Here is an 18,699-nt window from a genome sequence, read left to right as displayed (position 1 = left end):
ACAAGCCACGTTCCCTTTTTATTTCACACTGCCACCAGTTGGTCCTTACCAACACAATTTACTCAGAAAGATTGAGGTCCATACGCTGTGTGACTTTCAACACAAAACAGTTTTATTGATTACAGTTCATGTGAATACTGTAAATTGTTAAAATACATTAAGGCATTTATTAGCTTCTTAATAACTTATTCCTTATTTAACTTTCTTTAACGTCCTCACTCTCAATGGCCACCTTTAATTCTCTACAGCCTAACCCCCCACTTCACAGTTAACTCTCTGACTGTCAAGCCTCCCAACTGTCTCACTCTAACTAACCCTCGTTTCACTCTGGCTCCCACCTCCCCACAACTCCCATCGGTGCAGGCTAATACCATGACTTATATGGGAAGGCAGGGTGTTCACTACAAGCACGTGCCACAAAAATTGTGGTTCATGGTAGTTCGTAGTTCATGGTTACCCATGAACCACAAACCAGTTTGTTTTTCAAAAAGTTCATGCCTGGGGGAACAGAAACTAAATCCACGCTCACCCCTTACCCACTGCCCTCTCAGCTGAGACATGGGCACAGGTGCAGAGGCAGGCAGTCTGCAGGAGCTGGCCAGCCTGCCTTATCAGAAAATTTAAAAAAAATTTAAAGACAGCCAGTCTGGCAGCTGGCTTGGCTGCCTCTGTGCATGCACCTGCCTTTCAGCTCAGAGGCAGGTGCATGCACAGAAATGGCAGGTGCAGCTCCTGGGAGGAAAAACAGGCCATAGTCTCTCAAAATGGTGGTGGTGGAGGCAGAGGTGGCAGGGCAAAAGTAGAGAGGTGAAGGGGGCAGTGGGAAGGGGTTAGGGGACAAGCTGTGGGGAATGAACCAGGAAGTTCAAAAAACCACTTAAACAGTTTGTGGTTTCAGTCAGTTTGGATGAACCCAAACCAACCCAAAGCAATGAGCCAGAGATTTTCAGAAAACTTCCTGGTTCATTTTTAGATTCATGCCCATCTCTACCTGGAATCCATTGAGCTGTGTGGGGAACATGCATGCATGAAGAGGACTTTTCGAGGCATTCCTTCCTGTCTACTTGGCCTGCAGCTACTGAAATCTAGAGCAGCGTTCCCCAACCTTTTTAACCCCACAGACTGGCTGGGGGGGAGGCGGGGCACCCACCTGCGCATGCGCGAAGGAGCGGTTTGTGGCCTGAGCTGGACCGGTCCATGGACCGGGGTTGGGGACCTCTGATCTAGAGGACCTTTAAGAGCAGCCTCCTAGTTTAACAGAGACTAAAATGCTTTTGCGAAAAACCATGTGTATAAAGGCAATCCTTGAACCATGGCTTTCTTTCTATCCCAACTCCCTAGTTTTTTTCCTGAGTGATTTTTGTCCTTTGATTACATCTGCCGTTGCAGGATATCTATTGGAAATTTCTATTTTAACCCATAACCTATGATATTACTCGTTGCTTTGAGTGTATTTTTCACCTTACTTTTCCCTTTGATCTATGTTTTCCTGCCGTCTGTTCATATGCCAATAAAGGTACCGAAACCGAAACCGTGTATAAAGGCAATCACGCAATTGTTTTTTGCAGTGCCAGCTAGCTGACTACTGCATGCCTGGCCCTGTGATTAATCAATCACACAGCCAAAGGATGACTAACAGACAACTAACAAACCGCCTCCCACTACTTGCAGCATTGTCCTTGCAAAATGGCACAATGTGAAGGTTTGGTATTCCTCCCTCTCTTTTGCTCAAATAAACCAGGAGTCTGTTTTAACTCAAAATCCAAACTAGTGTTTATTTCTTTTTGTAAAGGAAGAACTTCTTTAAACAATGTATGTTTTAACTTCTCTTGCGACGCCAACGGGGCACGCAAGGGTGATCATAGTTCTGAGTCAAACGGGTTCAAAGATTTAACGTCCCAGGGTCATAATCTGGCACTTCAGTTTCGGCCTCTTCGTCTCTCAGTAATGGGGAGGTCTTGTCATACTCGTCCCCTTGCCATACCGGGTCTCTCTCGCTTGCAAGTTGTCTCCACGGTCCCAGAGGTACATCATCCTCCATGCCTCCTTGGCTCGCCATGCCCGCCTTTCCTCTGCTTCCCTCGCCACTGCTTCTTTCTCCTCTCTCAGTTGCCTCCTCCACTCTCTCGCCTTGGACTCATCCCAGTAAGATGGGCATTGTGGAAGTCCTCTCCTTCGGGGGTAGTCTGCTTCTTCTCTGGGTACCTTTACCTTTTCCCATTTCCCAGTTCAAGGATCTTCTACCCAGATGAGTTCCCAGCCCCCCGGGATACTGTCGTCTTCCCTGTTTATAACCCCCATTCCTGCCTCTGCCATGGACCTCCCCTTTTCCTCCCTTCCTGCCAATTCTCCCTCCGTTTGGGTTGCTCTTGATAGACCCCACAAACTTGTTTCTAGTTCCTAGATGTCTATCCCCTGGTGTACTTTCCTGGGAGGTGTTGGCGGGGGAGTGGTCTGCACCTCCCTGGAGGTCTTACTCGTGGACGGCACTCTGATGAGAGCTTCTATCACACACAACACAAAAGAATTCCATCTATAGAGGGTGATATTCAGAAATGTCTGGAATTAATGGCCCAGCTCTTCTGTGTCATGATGTAAGCAGTGTTCACAAGGTAGAAGTGTCAAATTCAGTTTTATATGAGGTAATTGGAAAATCTTTAATACTTAAGTCTTCTGTATTGCTATTTTGAAATAATCCCATTAACTGATGTTAGGATTTATTTTCTGAGTTTGAAAGGGTGGAGTCAGCTTTGAGCACTATGTCCATTATCTTCAGTACATGAAGGTCAAAGAGGGTTTATTCTTATTTATTTATTAGAATTTATGTTCTGTAAAAGAGGGAGGATATGATGTTAATGGGATTAAAAGAAAAACATGATTTTTAAGAATACGGTAGTATTAAAACAGTTTATTTACTGATCATTTCCAATTTTAAAACAATTAGATTTCAGTACTTTTATAAATTCCATTAACGTTAAGAAAAGTCACCAGCTTATTAATACACTTATTAACCCTCTTTTTTAGTTTTGCTACTTGTTCCCAATACAGAGCTTCATTTATGTTTTTCAGAATTCCAGGCAAAACCTACATGATAATAGCTTTTCTAACAGTGGGAACAATGGGCTTATCAAATACCTCCCTAGGATATCTGAATTATCCTACTCAAGTAATCTTCAAATGTTGTAAATTGATCCCTGTTATGATAGGAGGCGTTTTTATACAAGGTATGCCATATTCTTCTTGAATGCTATTTATTTTGGAAAAATAACATTGTAAAGATCTGGCATGTGTTTCTTCAGTTGCAGTGGTTCCTGCTTCTGCACCTCACATCAATCTAGTGAATTCATACAGTATGGAGACACTGTGGAAAGAAAGAATAATAGGCTCGCTCCAGTACTTTGGGCTCCTGGTTCTAAAGCTGTTTGAAAAGCAGGGAGATAATCTGCCTCTTCCACCTCTTTTCTTCTTTATGTGGGTAAAGACCACACAGAAATAACAGCAATATTGATAATTTAACATGCATGTTAATATATGAAGGAAGACCTATCTCTGTACAAATCTGCTTGTGTCTGAAGATAGATTGGAGAGGTTCCTCTGAAGGTGTCTTTTGCTCACTGTAACTGAAGTCACAAGGCCGCTTTGTCTCTTGAGGCACTCTTCTGTGAAACAGCCACCTTTTCGTTGGTGGCAAATGTGCAGTCATTTTGGTACCATAGAAATACTTCTCTGTTTACCAGGGTACTCTAAATAGGCCTGTCTTGTGGGGCAGAAGAGGAGGACCCTTCATTTTATTTCTGTGTTATGATTTGTTTATGTATACTTTTAACTACAGTGGTGCCCCGCATAGCCAGGTTAATCCGTTCCGGATTAACCGTCGCTATGGGGAAACATTGCTATAGGGAACGGAAAATGCCATAGAAACGCATTAAACTTAGTTTAATGTGTTCCTATGGCTCTTAAACTCACCGTTCTGTGAAGTTTCTCCATAGCGCCGCCATTTTCGCGCCCTCGGTAAGCAAGGGCAGGGTGCGAAAATGGTGCGGGCGGCCATTTTCTGCACCCGGCAGCCATTTTGGAACCGCCGATCAGCTGTTCCCAAAATGGCCGCCGGGTGCAGAAATGATTGCAATGCGATGTTTAGCCTATCTAAACATCGCAATGCGATCGCATTAGCGACCTCAAAAAAGGGTCGCTATGCGGATTCTTCGTTAAACGGTGCACTCGTTAAGCGAGGCACCACTATATAGTACAGTGGCGCCTCACTTAGCAATGTTAATTCATTCCGAAAAATCGCTACTAAGCGATTTCATTGCTAAGCGAAACGCGGTTTCCCATTGAAATGCATTGAAAACCGGATAATCCGTTCCAATAGGAACAAATTGCCGTCCTTAAGCGTAAATCGCCATAGGAAACATCACTAAGCGAAATGTGGTTCCCCAGTTGAAATGCATTGAAACCTATTCAGTGCATCTCAATGGGGGGGGGGGGAATACAACAACAAATTTAAAAAGAGTCAAAACAAAGTCAAATTTGGTTAACAAAGGGTTTATTAAGTGCACTTTATGATTTCAGGCATTTTAAACAGTAAACTTTAACTTTATAAATAACAGATAAATATTTTAAAAACAGCAAAAATGAGGTTGTTTAAAGCATTGTTAAGCAAAACGGGACCCAAAATGTAATCGCTATGCAAAGCATGGTCCCAACCATCGCTAAGCGAAAATCGCCCGTAGGGACCATCGCTAAACAAAGCACAAAAACGCTCCGAAAAAGTCATCGCTAAGCGATTTTGTCGCTAAACGGAGCGCCCGTTAAGCGAGGCACCACTGTATAATGGTATGACCACTTAGCTGTTTTATTCTTCACCATGCTATTATCTGTTGATGAAGGGCAGTTTATAAACAAAGAAATAAATAAGATATGGATTGGTCCAAAGAGGCTGGGAAAGATAGTGAATGGGATACTTTCACATACCTGATGTGTTTTGGAGACTAAATAAACTGATGGTTTTACTTTTATACATTGCATGATAACAATTCTGATTTCTCCCTTTTTTGTCTTGCACAGCTAAACGTTATAATATTGCAGATGTTTCTGCCGCAGTATGTATGAGCCTGGGCTTAATATGGTTTACTCTAGCTGATAGCACTGTTGCACCAAATTTCAACTTTACAGGTAAAATTTATGTTTCACAACTAAATAAAAATCATACTTTGTTAGAAATGTTATATATGGGGCAGGGAAGGAGGAGGAGGCAATTGGTAGCCATCTGCCTGATCAGAAACACTTCTGCTTTCAGCACAGGCATTCGACACAGTGAGGTTCACTTGTGAGCAAATATGCATTTATTTGTGTGATCAGTATACAAATGTGATGATAAAAGTAAAAGTTGGTGCCGATGTACAGCGGATATAAAAAGTTTACACACCTCTGTTAAAATGTCAAGTGTCTGTGATGTAACAAATTGAGACAAAGATAAATCATTTCAGAACTTTTTCCTCCTTCTACTTCATTTGTGTCCAGCCCTAGAATATATTTCAGCTGCAATATATGGGTTTCTTTTTTAAAAAAGTAGAAAAATGAGTGCTATAAAACTAGACTCTGTGCTCAATAGCTGTAGAACTCCTTGCCCTTTACATGATGCACACTTAATGAAGCAAGAGATCCCACACTTTGAGGGCAACAAAAATAAAGCCAACGGTCTGTCACAAATCAATGTAAAGACATCTTTTTTTCTTCAGAGAATTAATAAAGTTACTGTTTCATATGTGTTTATTTGGTGTACTATAAGAAATTATTCATAGGAGTTCAGATGGAGAATATAATTAGGATTTGTTTATTACACTACCAGCCAGTCAATTTATTATGTAGAAGAGATTCTATCTTAGAAGTATGTCAGATATTCCACTTGAGTCTGAGAAATGAGTGGCAGAAAATGTAAAGATTTTGCTTGATCTTGAGGCTTCCCAGGGTACTTTATTCATCCCTCATTAACCAGCAATTTCTGTCCATCTTTATATTGTAAGCTCTTCATGTTTTTATGCTTTAAAGCAAAACTTGGACATTCCAGGCCACTTATGCTCACTCCAGAGGTATTTTTGTATATTTCCATCCCCTCCCCCCACCTTGCCATGTTATGGTAATGTTAATACTCTTGTTAAGTGAAAAAACATTCAGTTTGTCCTCATTCTTTAAAATTGTGTTTCCTGGCTCCTAAAATGAAGTTTCCGAAATCAGATAGAATTGCTGCTCATCCCTAAGCTTGAACTCCTTGATATAATTTTCCAGAGAGTAAGTCCCGCTGAACTTAATGAGACTTGCTTCTGAATTGCCGTGCATTGGATGCCTCTATAGATAGCATATGGTTTCTTTCTACTAGTTTATAGCCAAATTGCAGTAGAAGTATCTGCACTCCAGCTTGTATGATTCTTAGCTGGAGGATTTCTTGACTCACAATTTAATCGAAATTCTTTAAACATACACATTGCCAAGGGCAAATCCATTTACATGTGACAGCTTTGCTCAAGGAGACAGAACTGAACTTTGAAGTAAACAGAACTCGTAAATTTACTGATACAAAATGTTAGAAAAATAAGCTGAGTGAATTTACAGTATAAACAATATTATCAGTATTTTCTCCAGCACAAAGTAGAAAATTAGATTTAAGCCTCTATTAATAATATTGAAGGAAATGGTAAGCCGTATTTTGTGTACACAAAAATGAAATTAAACCTATAGAAATATCTGGTTTTAAGAATTCTGCATATGTGTTACAGCAGTGGTTTTACAGCATTACAGTTTCAGCAAAGGGCGTAGGAACTTTCCTATATATAAATAATAGACAGTCCAATGCAAGAGGCATGTTTATGTGGATGTATTTCTCTAGTTTCCTTCTTTACTTACCCACCTCCTACAGTAGTATAGGTAATCTATAGAAACAAACTAATAATAACATTTCACCTTCTGTATGGGATATGGAAGAAGTGTCGGAGTTGGGGGGATGCATTAATCCTCACTTACATCAAATGTAAAAATTAGATTTTTTTTAATAGAGGTTGAAACATTGACCAGATTTCAGTAGCTTAACGTACTAAATCACAGCAGAGTTAATGCATTGAATCAATGAGGATTTGGTTAGTCCTCTGTAAGTTCCATTGATTTGAATAGGCTGACTCTAGTTGCGACTTAGATCAAGTTTCATTGATTTGAACAGGGTTACTCTAGTTGTGCCCTGTTTTTATGTTTTAAAGTAAAAACTGGAAAATTCCAGGCCACATAGGGCTCCAGAGGCATTTTTGTATTTCCCCATCCCCACCACTACCTTGCCATATATGGTAATGTTAATGTTACTATTAAGCAAAAAGATAAATGTGTTCAGTTTGTCCCAGACTAGTAAGTTCCAGTTAGAATAAGCCTATTAGAATCAGAGGAACTTATGGAGAAGTTGACATGCCAAATCTCCATTGATTCAGCGTGCCTACTCTAGTGCAATTTGCTACACTTAGCAACAGGATTTTGGCCAGTGGAAAGAAAATGTATAGTTAGTTATTTTGGATGAACTTTTATCTTATAAATTGCCAGTAGTTCTGGATGCCAAATTAATACATGCTGAAGGACACTGGTCTTTGACTTGTTCAGCAGCCATCTCTCATGTCATGCAGCATTTTTTCACAAACATGAGGTGAGTTTCTAAAGAAGTTTCTGTATAGTGTGAAGGAGAGATTGCTGTTGAAAACAGGAAAATATTAGAAATTACACTTCCCCTGCCAAGGGTGTCTCTTTAGATCCTGGTCTCAGCATGCTTATCAAGACAGACTAAAATCTTCAGCAGGTAGCCTTTACTTCTGCCATGTTGTTGTTTGTTTTCCCTTACCTAATAAACAAACTTAAGGATTTTCCCTACAAATGGGTATAAAGATTGTAAATCTTTTATTTAGAACTTTTCACAGATAAATGTTTAAAATAAATATTTTCCTATACTGCTAAGATTTTCTAAGCAGGAGAGGTGATCACTTGGTATATGTTTCTGTTCTAGTTTGGTAGCATAGAGTTTTTGAAAAAGAGTGCTAAATTGAGCAGTTATCCCCAACTAGAATCAACTCACTGAATAAACAGAATTTATTTATTTATTTATTTTATTTTATTTTATTTATACCCCGCCCATCTGGCCTATAAGACCACTCTAGGTGGCTTCCAATATAATGTAAACAATAAAATAATACAGAAATTACATAAATCATACTATGACAAATACAATACAAAGATAGAATAGAAAATAAATAAAGGGAGAAGAAACAGAAAATCAGGTATTAGCTGGAGGGAAGGCTTGAATGTACAGCCATGTTTTTAATTGAGTTTTAAAAGTGCCCAGAGTGGCACTTTTAAAATTAACAACTATGTAAGTCAAATTGATTCAAGAGGTCTTTTCCAGCTGCGACTCTCTATTGGATTTAACCTGTCTGGTTTATATTTTTGGCTGAATTTAACTTTGCAGAATATCTGTTGTTTTTCTACTGCTACATAATATTAAAATACATGATTTTATTTTCCTTTTTTCTGATTGTTTAAAGGAGTGGTCCTTATATCCCTTGCCCTCTGTGCCGATGCTGTTATAGGAAATGTCCAAGAAAAGGCTATGAAGTTGCACAATGGTTCAAATTCTGAAATGGTAAATGCTCTCCTTCTGTGATGTCATTCATTTGATGAAGAGCTACTGGTTGTAGTTCTGTTCAGCCCTCCTGTGTGTGTGTCCTTCTATTTTAAATCAGGTTACTGTGCTTACGGCTATGATACCTAAAACTGGACTTTTCTTGTCTGATATAGTTTGCTGCCATAGCCTAAGAGAATGGCAAGAGAAATGAAACTTTTTCATTAGAAACATGCAACCACAAGCAGCAACTTTATGAAAATTCATCAGTGAAAGATGTATTTTACAACCAACAATTATACTATCAATTCAGACTTAAAACTTCATTGGCATCATTGTGCTCTGCTGCATATTATCAGAGAGAAGAATGCCACCATTGGGTTATTCTAGCAATGCAGTAGAACAAATAGGAAGCCTTGCAGACTAAGCTGCTCCTTTGGCATGTGGCAGTGAAGACTAAGCAGAGCAACCCATGAGGAAGCCGTGATTTAAACTTTTTCTCTATGCTGTTTGCCTAATCAAAATTATACATATGGGCAAGCAGATTGCCTCACTGGGAAGAACAGCAATCTAAGGGTGGTGTATTGTTATAGCAACATGCAGGGAAAGAATGAAATGACTTCGCACCCCTCTCCAATCAAACTTGCAGTCCTTTTGTGAAACAATTTGGGTTTTATGCAGTAATGGAGACCTTGTGAATTCGATGTAAATATGTGAATTCAAAATGTGATGCACTTGACCTTGTGCTTTAACACAGTGGTCCCCGACCTTTTTGAAACCATGGACTGGTTGGGGGGGGTGAGGTCCGTGTACAGGGGGGCACCCCCTAAACTCGTGGGTGGGCGTGGCACATTCGTCGGTGGGGATCCCTGCTCTAACGTGTAAATAAGAATATGGACTAAAATACTTTCACTTTTCACTTCACATTTAAAAGGCACTTTAAAACACCGCTCTACAGAGGCTTTTTTTTATGGCTACCCTGCTTGATGCATGTGTTTGCTTGTTTGTTTCTTTCTCCTGTCTGGTAGTTGTTTATTTCCCTCACATTCCATGTTTTATTCTTCATTGTATGCCTCTTGAAGTTTCTGTTGTGTTTGAACCGCTCATTTAGTACAATATTATTACATGTTTTCAATTTCTGTGAGCCGCCCAGAATAATGCATGGCACTAAAGGGGTATAATAAACAAACATATAACTTTTGTGGATTGACAATCAGGATGCAAAACTCAAGCAAACATTGTCTATATTTACAGGATAACAATGTAACTAGCATGATGTACTTTGGCTGCATGAAATGGCAGATCAGTCAACAGAAGGCCATCTTTTGGGAATCAATTGCTGTTTTAATTTGGAGCCTGACTGGCTGTTTGGCCTGCTGCTTCACGGGCTGTTTAGCCTACTGCTCGGAGGGGTGGGCTTCTGTACTCTTAAAGACATTGATCAAATGACATCTTTGCGTTGAATCAGTTATAAAAAATATTTTCTTTGCCTCACCTTAAGGGGCTGTTTGAGAACCCACCCACAGTCAAAGCTGAGGGGGGAAATTTGAGACACTGAGGCAAAAGTTAAGTAATAATCTTTATCTAATTCTCTTAGGAAAAGGTAAACAGGACATCCTAAGAAAACAATAAAACTACTAAAGCTACATGACAAAACATACCAAACAGTAAAAGCAAGTAGGGCGGCAGCAGCTCAGGCAACGCCCACAAACTTAGGCAAGCACACACGGTCTCTGCCTCACTCACTCAGTAGGCACCAGTGAAGTGTGGGTTTGAGAGAGAGACAAAAACAATTAATCCGCTCACTGAAAAAAAGGGGCAGTTGAGGTCTTTAAGCACATTAACCCATAATGGGTAGAATGTTGGATCTTGCCATATTCCAACAAAATCTACAGCAGTGGCTTCATCTGCGGGCAGTTTCTCAACTGGCCCTTTAAGAGAAAATATTTTTAATTTTTTAAAAAACAACTGATACAGGCATCAACAAATATGTATACACAGTTAAAAAAATTTTTTTTCACTTCCCCTGCCATCTACTGAGCAGGAGAAGTGATTAATTTGCCAATATCTTAAAGTACTGTAGCTCACTTGTTAAGCTACTTCATGATATTGGCAAGAGCTATTTCCATGTGAATGGTCAAACTTGATTACAGTGGACCCTCTACTTACGGAATTAATCCATATTGGAAGGGTGGCTGCAAGTCAAAAAGTCTGTAGGTCGAATCTCCATTGACCTACAATGCATTGAAAACCGATTAATCCCATAACTGGCAGTTTTTATTCTATTTTTGTTCAATTTTGGCTGTTTCCTGGTCTGTAAGTCGATTCTCCGGCTGCAAGTCGAATCTAAATTTTGCGGCCAGAGAAGTCTGTAACTCGAAAAGTCTGTAAGTCGAGCCGTCTGTAAGTCGAGGGTCCACTGTATATTGTTATAATCAAGCCTGGATGTTCCCAGACAAACTAGCTCACTTCCTGCTGCTAGTGTTGTCCTATCCTTCCTTAGTCACTCAAAGACAAATGTGTCATTTTACTGTGTGAGTTTACCTGTCTTTTGGTTGAGAAATGTAACTTTCAAAAGAGACTTTATCAGCAAAGAAATCTAGTTGCAGAATCACAAAGTACACAGTTACAGTTTTTTGTAGGCTATTGCAAGTTTAAATAACTTGTTTTTGTAACTATTCCAGGTTTTGTATTCCTATTCAATAGGTTTTCTGTACATTTTATTGGGACTGACATGCACTAACGGCTTAACTCCTGCAGTAACATTTTGTTCAAAGGTAAGTGCATTTCTGTCAGTCTGGCATTAAAGGGGATCATCTGTATGGTTTTTTATTACAGTGGTGCCTCGCTTAATGAGCGTCCCATTTAACAACAAATCCGGATAGTGATTAAGTTTTTGCGATCGCAAAAGCAATCGCATAACTATGTTTTGAATGGTAAAAAATTGCTTTGCGATGATCAGTAAGCTGTCTCGCTTACCGATTTTCGCATAGCGATTTTTTCCAACAGCTGATCGGCAGTTCCAAAATGGCCGCCGGGAAAAAATCACCACCCGCTCTTTTTTGGGACGGATTCCTCGCTTACCGGTTAGCGAAAATGGCTACCGTATGGAGGATTTTCGCTTAAAGGTAAGTTTTTCCCCCATTGGAACGCATTGAAGGGGTTTCAATGCATTTCAATGGGGTTTTTTAAATCGCATAGCAATGTTTTCGGTTAGCGGCGATTTTTGCCGCACCAATTAACATCGGGATGCGAGGCACCACTGTACTTTTTATTACTGTGGACTAAACTGTATTAATAGCTTTTACCTGTTTACAGGGACTAGTACAATAGATATATTCAAAATAATAAAAGTAAATTGTATGATTCATTAATTAAGTTTGGAATCCTATAAGCAACATGTATATGTTTCAAAAGCCATTTAAAGTCATCTAATTCTAATAGGGACTAACAGCTGAGTGTGGAAACATAGGACCATAGTGTAATACTGTTTATTTAAGCTTGAAAACTGTTACATATACCCAACCTCATCAATTTCTACTTTTTATTCTTTTCTCTCTCATTTTGGTATAAAAGTAGGTTTTTATAATTTCATTGTTGCTTTTTCAAATTATACAGTCAGAATTAAGTAAAAGATTTGAATGCTTAAAGCAATTTTTAATTTCAGCAATGGATTGAAGATATTTATTTCACTCTGCAGCACCTCAATTTTGTTTTTCCTTTTCCTAATAATTTGTTGTTGCTATTCTTGTTGTTCCTGCAGCATCCAGTTCAAACATATGGTTACGCCTTCTTGTTCTCCTTGACTGGCTATTTTGGAATCTCTTTTGTATTGGCTTTGATTAAAATCTTCGGGGCTCTTTTAGCTGTAACAGGTATTAAATAGTTCATATTTTATTAGTAGAATTTAATAAAAGCTCGCTGTTGGGTAGAGCATGTACATTAGTTCTTCTCTGGCTCCTGTCCTTTTGTTCAGGACAATTTTTTTTAAATTCCTGGAGTAAGGGACTCTGTGCCTTAGAAACACGTAGACTTTGTTTTGACCCAGTGTTCTCTTTTCTCTCCAACCTCAAGACAAAGAAATCTCCCTGAGAGTCATTGAAATTAATGGGGCTTACATCTGAGTTGCTAGACAGAGAGTTTATTTGCAATTATATAAATCAAATAGTCTCAGCATCGACATCTTGAAAAAACCCTGAAAAAAATTCTATCCTTAACCTTGTGGTCATGTGGATATTGTTAGACCGTGACTCCCACTAGAATTAGCTAGCATAGTGAGGAATGCTGGGAGTTGTCCAACTTACCTGAGCAGTCACACTTTGTCCAACCTTGTAGAAGGATCCAGGATATATTAGTCAAACAGAATTTGTGGACTGGCCTTTGTACATTAAAATGTACATGTACTTCAGTCTCCCCACACTTCATTTCTCTTTGGGAAGGTTAGATTATTTCATCTCCATTAAATTCCCTTTTTACACATAAGGAATGGAAGGAGAGCCGTCCATCCACAGCAGTCCACGTAGCCACTAGCATTGCACTGAAGAGGAAATGGATCTTCCACTGTGTGCTTTGTAGTTCAGTGAAAAATGCATTAAATATTTCTCTCAAGATTTCCAGACATTCTGAGATCTGCATATAAAGAAACTGTAGCTACTACAAGGCCTTTTTCTTTAGCCTTGTAGTGGGGTATGTGAGCAAGGCTAAAAGGGGAACGCATGTGGCAGATAACTTCTGAAGTGCCAGGTGAAGGCTATACCTAAGTGCCAGCATCTGCCCTGCTTCAGTCTAGAGGTTTAAAAGATGAGTGAGAGCCATGCTGTATGTTATTGCTTTATTTGTCTAGTGAAAGCTGCCATGGCCATTACAATTGCAGCAGTCTTAACATTTCCCATCACGCCCAGCAGCTAAAGTGGCCCTGTGGAATTAGCCTGACCCATTGACAGCTTAATTTTCCTCTGCATATATGCATTTAAACTAAAAAAAATTATTAATCTTTGAAGAAAGAATAATAAATTGATGACTTTTCTTCTTTACAGTTGAAGTCTAGGTTTTAATTTTACTTCTGGCAACAAACACCTGGATGACCTTGGACAAATCACGTTGCCTCCTTGTGCTTTCATGTTTCATTTTTCAAATGGGAATAAAATATTTAACACATTCATAAAAGAAGTGCTTTGGCTGTCCATTGGGGAGGAGAAGTTCTATGTTACCGCTGCCTATTATTTCATTGCAAGGGATTGTGGCAGAATGAGACAGATATACGGTGTGGCGAAAGGCTGATAAGAGGTCCTATAAAAGGCTTCATAACTACAAAATCTTCTGCTAAAGCAGAAGACTGACAGGCAGCCTGAACAACATAATTTGCTGACATTGCTGTGCCTGAAGGGAAATTCCACCATGCATAGTCAGTCGCCCTGCGAAGTCTGCCTCATTGTGCAAATGCCTGAAGGTGCCAGGGTTGAGGAGGTTACTGTGGACGGGAGCTAGAGTGTTCGGCCAGCATCCTGCTTTATTTTTTAGAACAGCTATTCATAAGTGACCAATTAAATGGCTTCTGCTAATTAATTAAATTGCGTATCACAAGAAAATAGTAGGTTTATGAGATATTGAATGTGGTGTAAGAACAACCTACTTGAGTAGCAAATGAAACTTATTCATTCATTCATTCAGTTTATAATACTGCCCATGTGGCGAAAGCCACTCTTGCTCTTATATAAGCAAAGTATATTTCATGTGCTTCTTTTTTGTTTGTTTGTTTACTTATACCCTGTTACAATCAAATGTTGGAACCAAAACAGCGAATAACCCAAAGCCTCCTACATGAACATGCAGGTTCTCTTCTGCAATGTTTCTGGTTATGTTCTTCCTGTCTTCCTTCTGCCTTTTTACCAGCCACATACTGATAGCATTGAAACTGCCAGGACAAGCATTTTCATGCATTGCAGGTATCATGCTATCTGCAGAAGCCTGCCAATAGAGCTTTCTACCAACATTGGCTACAGCTCTGGATTAAGCAGATTTTCTGTCTGTCTTGTTTTTTGACATGTAGTAATATGGAATAGTGTTCCATATTGCATCTGTCTGTAGTCTGCTGAATACTAGAAAAGTTACTGCTAGGATAACTTTGCTATGATTCTTTGGACACTTTTTATTCAATCATTGTTACATCTTTACAGTTCTACAGGTGTAAAGCAACATGACAAGTTAATTGTTGTGTTAACTAAAATCTTTACATTTTATTGAGACTTAGGTAAAGGTAAAGGTAAAGGTTCCCCTTGACAATTTTTGTCCAGTCGTGTTCGACTCTAGGGGGCGGTGCTCATCCCCGTTTCCAAGCCATAGAGCCAGCGTTTTGTCCGAAGACAATCTTCCGTGGTCACATGGCCAGTGCGACTTAGACACGGAACGCTGTTACCTTCCCACCGAGGTGGTCCCTATTTATCTACTTGCATTTGCATGCTTTCGAACTGCTAGGTTGGCGGGAGCTGGGACAAGCGACGGGAGCTCACTCCGTCGCGTGGATTCGATCTTACGACTGCTTGGTCTTCTGACCCTGCAGCACAGAGGCTTCTGCGGTTTAGCCTGCAGCGCCACCAGGGTGAGATCACACAGGAAAATAGACTGCATTTTGGACCACTTATGGAGCAGTTCAATGCAATCTGTTTCCCCACAATCACACAACTTACAAGGAATTGAACTCCAGCCAAACCCTGTGCCCAAGCTGAACCTTTTTGGTTCATCTGTAGGGCTACTACTTTTGAGGTTGAGGAACAGTTGCCCAGCAGACAGAAACATCACTTTAAGGGAGATCACTCTCTCCAAAGTGTCCCTTTCCAGTATGATTGGATGCACATCTTTCTAGCCGTCTGATTGCACCCTTACTTTATCTGTCTTGCGGGTCACCAAGTCAGTTAATCTGTTGCAGCTAAATAGGAGCAAGATGTGAAATTGTCTCTCTTTGTTTGCATGGCACTTCTATGCCAGTGCATTAAAAGATGTATCTTAGTTGGGCTAGAGTGAAATGTTTAATGCTTTTTTTTTCTTCAGTAACAACAGGAAGAAAAGCAATGACAATTGTACTCTCATTTCTGTTTTTCTCAAAGCCATTCACATTCCAGTAAGTATGACTCACATGTCTACATAACTGTTAATATAATATAATATTTAGTGTATTTGGTTTTTTTTTCTGTGTATAAAACACCCCCCACTTTTCTAACCCAAAATTTCTTTATTTGCAAGAAAGTGGAGGAGGAAGCGCTTTGATTTCTGCTTTCCCCCTCCACTTTCTTTGCAAAAAGCTGCTTTTTGCAAAGAAAGTGAAGGGTGTGCTTTCTCCATCCACTTTCTTTGCAAAAAGTGGATGGGGGAAAGCATGGATCAAAACACTTTAATCCCCCCCCCCCCCTCCGTATGAAATGACCCTCACTTTTATTTTAGGAAAAAGTGTTGTTTTCTACATGGAAAAATACAGTATTTTATTTTATATATCTATTTTTTCTTGCCATCTTTCTCCCTATGTAGGGAGCCAAAGCAGCTTATGAATAATTCAGATAGTTTATTTATATAGTTTTAATAATGGCTTTTTTCAAAGCTGTTCACAAAACTTTCTTAATATAAAGTTAGCCATGGAATTGACAAATTATGGCCCACTTGTAAGATAAAAGTTGAGAGGCAATGTGATGTTTTGGATAGAGTATTGGATTATAATTGAGGAGACCTGAGTTCAAATCCCTGTTTAGCAGTGGAAACTCACTGAAGGGTAGCAATGGAAAACCACACCTTGAACATCTCATACATCTGGAAAATTTTAAGGGTCACCATAAATTGGAAGCAGTGTGACAGTACATAACAAAAGGTAAGAAGACCCTGCTTTTAAAAAAAAACTGGTTAATAGTAGATTGTTGGTATTTTGCTTCTTATTTCAGTTCAAAATCAGGATAACTTTGAAAATAGCTGTTTTTTGTGTTGTCTATCCATTCTATGACCAATGCATCTCTTTCTATGTGTGCATGTGCCTAGCAGTCCATGAATAAATAGCTATTGTTACAGTACATTGGAAATTTTACATCTGCTCTCAGGAGTAATTTTGAAACGGCTTTCATACAGTGACACATTTTGCATGTTTCTGAAGCCAGATGTCTTTAGAATTCTTTCAAATTCTGACTTGGCCTGAGTGACCAATTGGCATTCCAGTTGACTGGTTTTCCAGTCCCTCCTTCTGGTGGCAATCTGGAACTGTACAATTTGCCCAATGCTATGTATGCCGGCTCTGGGGAACACAGAAGAGAATCAAACTTCCAACACCTGGCTCCCACTCCATCATCAAGCCAGCTGATTTTGTAATAGTGATTTCCGGATGTAGTAGAAAGATAAATAGTGTATATCCACCCTGTTAATCAGAATTGCTCCCTTATCTGTTCTAAACTTACAATTTTCCTTTCCACAAGATGCTTAACATCCAAGTCTATGCTGTTGTTAATGGAATGTTTCTCTTTCTTTCCATATTAGGTATGTGTGGTCTGGCTTATTAGTTGTCCTTGGTATATTTCTTAATGTTTACAGCAAAAATATGGATAAAATCAAATTGCCTTCACTGCGCAGGCTCTGGAATAAATCTGCTGAAGAAAGAAAGACAAGGACGTTGTCTCAAACCGTGTAGACAGTGGCTTGTGCCGTGTATTACACAAGACTGTTTCTTTTTGTTATTTTATTGCAATATTCTCCAGCTGAATCATTTTCCAAAGGGAATGAAACTGCAACCAAAGGAGTTGAGGGCATTTATCTGCTTGTGGATGGCGTCTGTGAATATATCTGTGATAGCCTTTCCTTGGACTGTTTGGGTCTCCTAAGAGGTGCTTAACATGAATACTGCTGTTTGACCCTGGGCTCCTAGGGATGTTCATTCTTGGGAGGGCTGTTGAAATCCTCACTCCAACAGAGGCATTTGGGAGAGGGCTCGTGTGTGATTTAATGTGGGCATTTTAATTGAATCAAAGATGCTGCTCCTGCTGTTGAAATCAGTAGATCTTTGTGTTTTATGGTTGGGATCAGTTTATTTAAATGTTATATGCTGAAACCTAATAGAAACTAATCAAAACCTAATTGAGGAAACAGTTTAAACCTGCAAGGTTGAGATCATTACACCATAACTCTTTTTTAAAATAAAAATAACATATATCAAGTTTTTAAAAGTCTTCTTCACATTATATTAGCACTGAAGTTTTCTTTTGGCTAAAAAGAAGTACTATTATCTAAAAGTCAAGGGCTTTGATATCAGTTGTAAAGAAGGAGTCTTCTGTCTATGCATTTTATTTCCCACAATTTACTGAATTTTAAAGAATTATCTTTCACATATTGATTCATTGTCCCTTACAAGTTGTTAGCAAGTATCCAAAAGAGCTTAATGGGCCAGGCAACTCATTTCACCCCCAAATAGATGATTCCTTGCTACTTCCCTATATTCAAAGGAAACAAAAAGAGACCAAGTTGAAAATGCATACAAGGAGTGGACAATAGATTGTTTTGCACTGTTTTTTTCATATTGTACTTAACTTGGGAAACAGCTCATTCAGTGAGCTCTCTGTACTGTGCACTTTAAACCAAATACTACAGTTTCGTGCCATGAAAAGCTGGATTCTAAAATCTGAATAAATTGTGCCCATGTGTATATATTTGACTGTTTTACCTATTCATATCTAAATCATGGCGAACTATAGGCAGTTATGCAGTGAATACCAGTGTGTATGTGCTACTTACAGGAGGGCCTGGAAGTGGTGTGCTCTGGTCCATGGGGTCACGAAGAGTTGGACACGACTTAACAACTAAACAACAACAGTCTGCTACTTGGTTCATGTCCTGCTCTGAAGAACACTAGATTGCTTACGTATATGTCCAGCCTGTCTTTCTAGCCTCATGAGCAGGGAATTACATTTTTTTTAAATGAAGGTGGATATTTTCAGAATGCTGAATGTTGCTCCTATCAGCAGTTTTTGCTTCTGCAGGCACAAAATATAAATCGTTCTGCAATTATTTTATGTTGCATGATTTGTTAC

At 39.3% G+C, this 18,699-nt stretch overlaps 1 protein-coding gene across 4 annotated transcripts in view; it reads left to right on the top strand.

The window, feature by feature from the left end:
• SLC35B3 (solute carrier family 35 member B3) overlaps positions 1 to 18,316 on the top strand; it is a 30,185-nt gene extending 11,869 nt beyond the window's left edge. For 3 of the 4 annotated variants that reach the window (XM_020797111.3, XM_078393427.1, XM_078393428.1), the window contains 7 exons: positions 3,070 to 3,224; positions 5,068 to 5,175; positions 8,571 to 8,668; positions 11,332 to 11,424; positions 12,411 to 12,522; positions 15,695 to 15,764; positions 17,156 to 18,316. In XM_020797111.3, the coding sequence (XP_020652770.2) occupies positions 3,070 to 3,224; positions 5,068 to 5,175; positions 8,571 to 8,668; positions 11,332 to 11,424; positions 12,411 to 12,522; positions 15,695 to 15,764; positions 17,156 to 17,306 (787 nt within the window). In that variant the 3' untranslated portion in view covers positions 17,307 to 18,316. Of the gene's footprint in view, positions 1 to 3,069; positions 3,225 to 5,067; positions 5,176 to 8,570; positions 8,669 to 11,331; positions 11,425 to 12,410; positions 12,523 to 13,683; positions 13,814 to 15,694; positions 15,765 to 17,155 lie in introns of those variants that run through there. The other variant, XM_072998604.2, reaches the window with a different exon arrangement.
• The last annotated feature ends 383 nt before the right edge of the window (positions 18,317 to 18,699 follow it).

The sequence above is a fragment of the Pogona vitticeps genome, chromosome 4 (assembly GCF_051106095.1).
Source record: "Pogona vitticeps strain Pit_001003342236 chromosome 4, PviZW2.1, whole genome shotgun sequence".
NCBI lineage: Eukaryota > Metazoa > Chordata > Lepidosauria > Squamata > Agamidae > Pogona > Pogona vitticeps.
The sequence above is the reverse complement of the archived record's forward strand: the minus strand, read 5'-3'. Positions and strand labels throughout refer to the sequence as shown.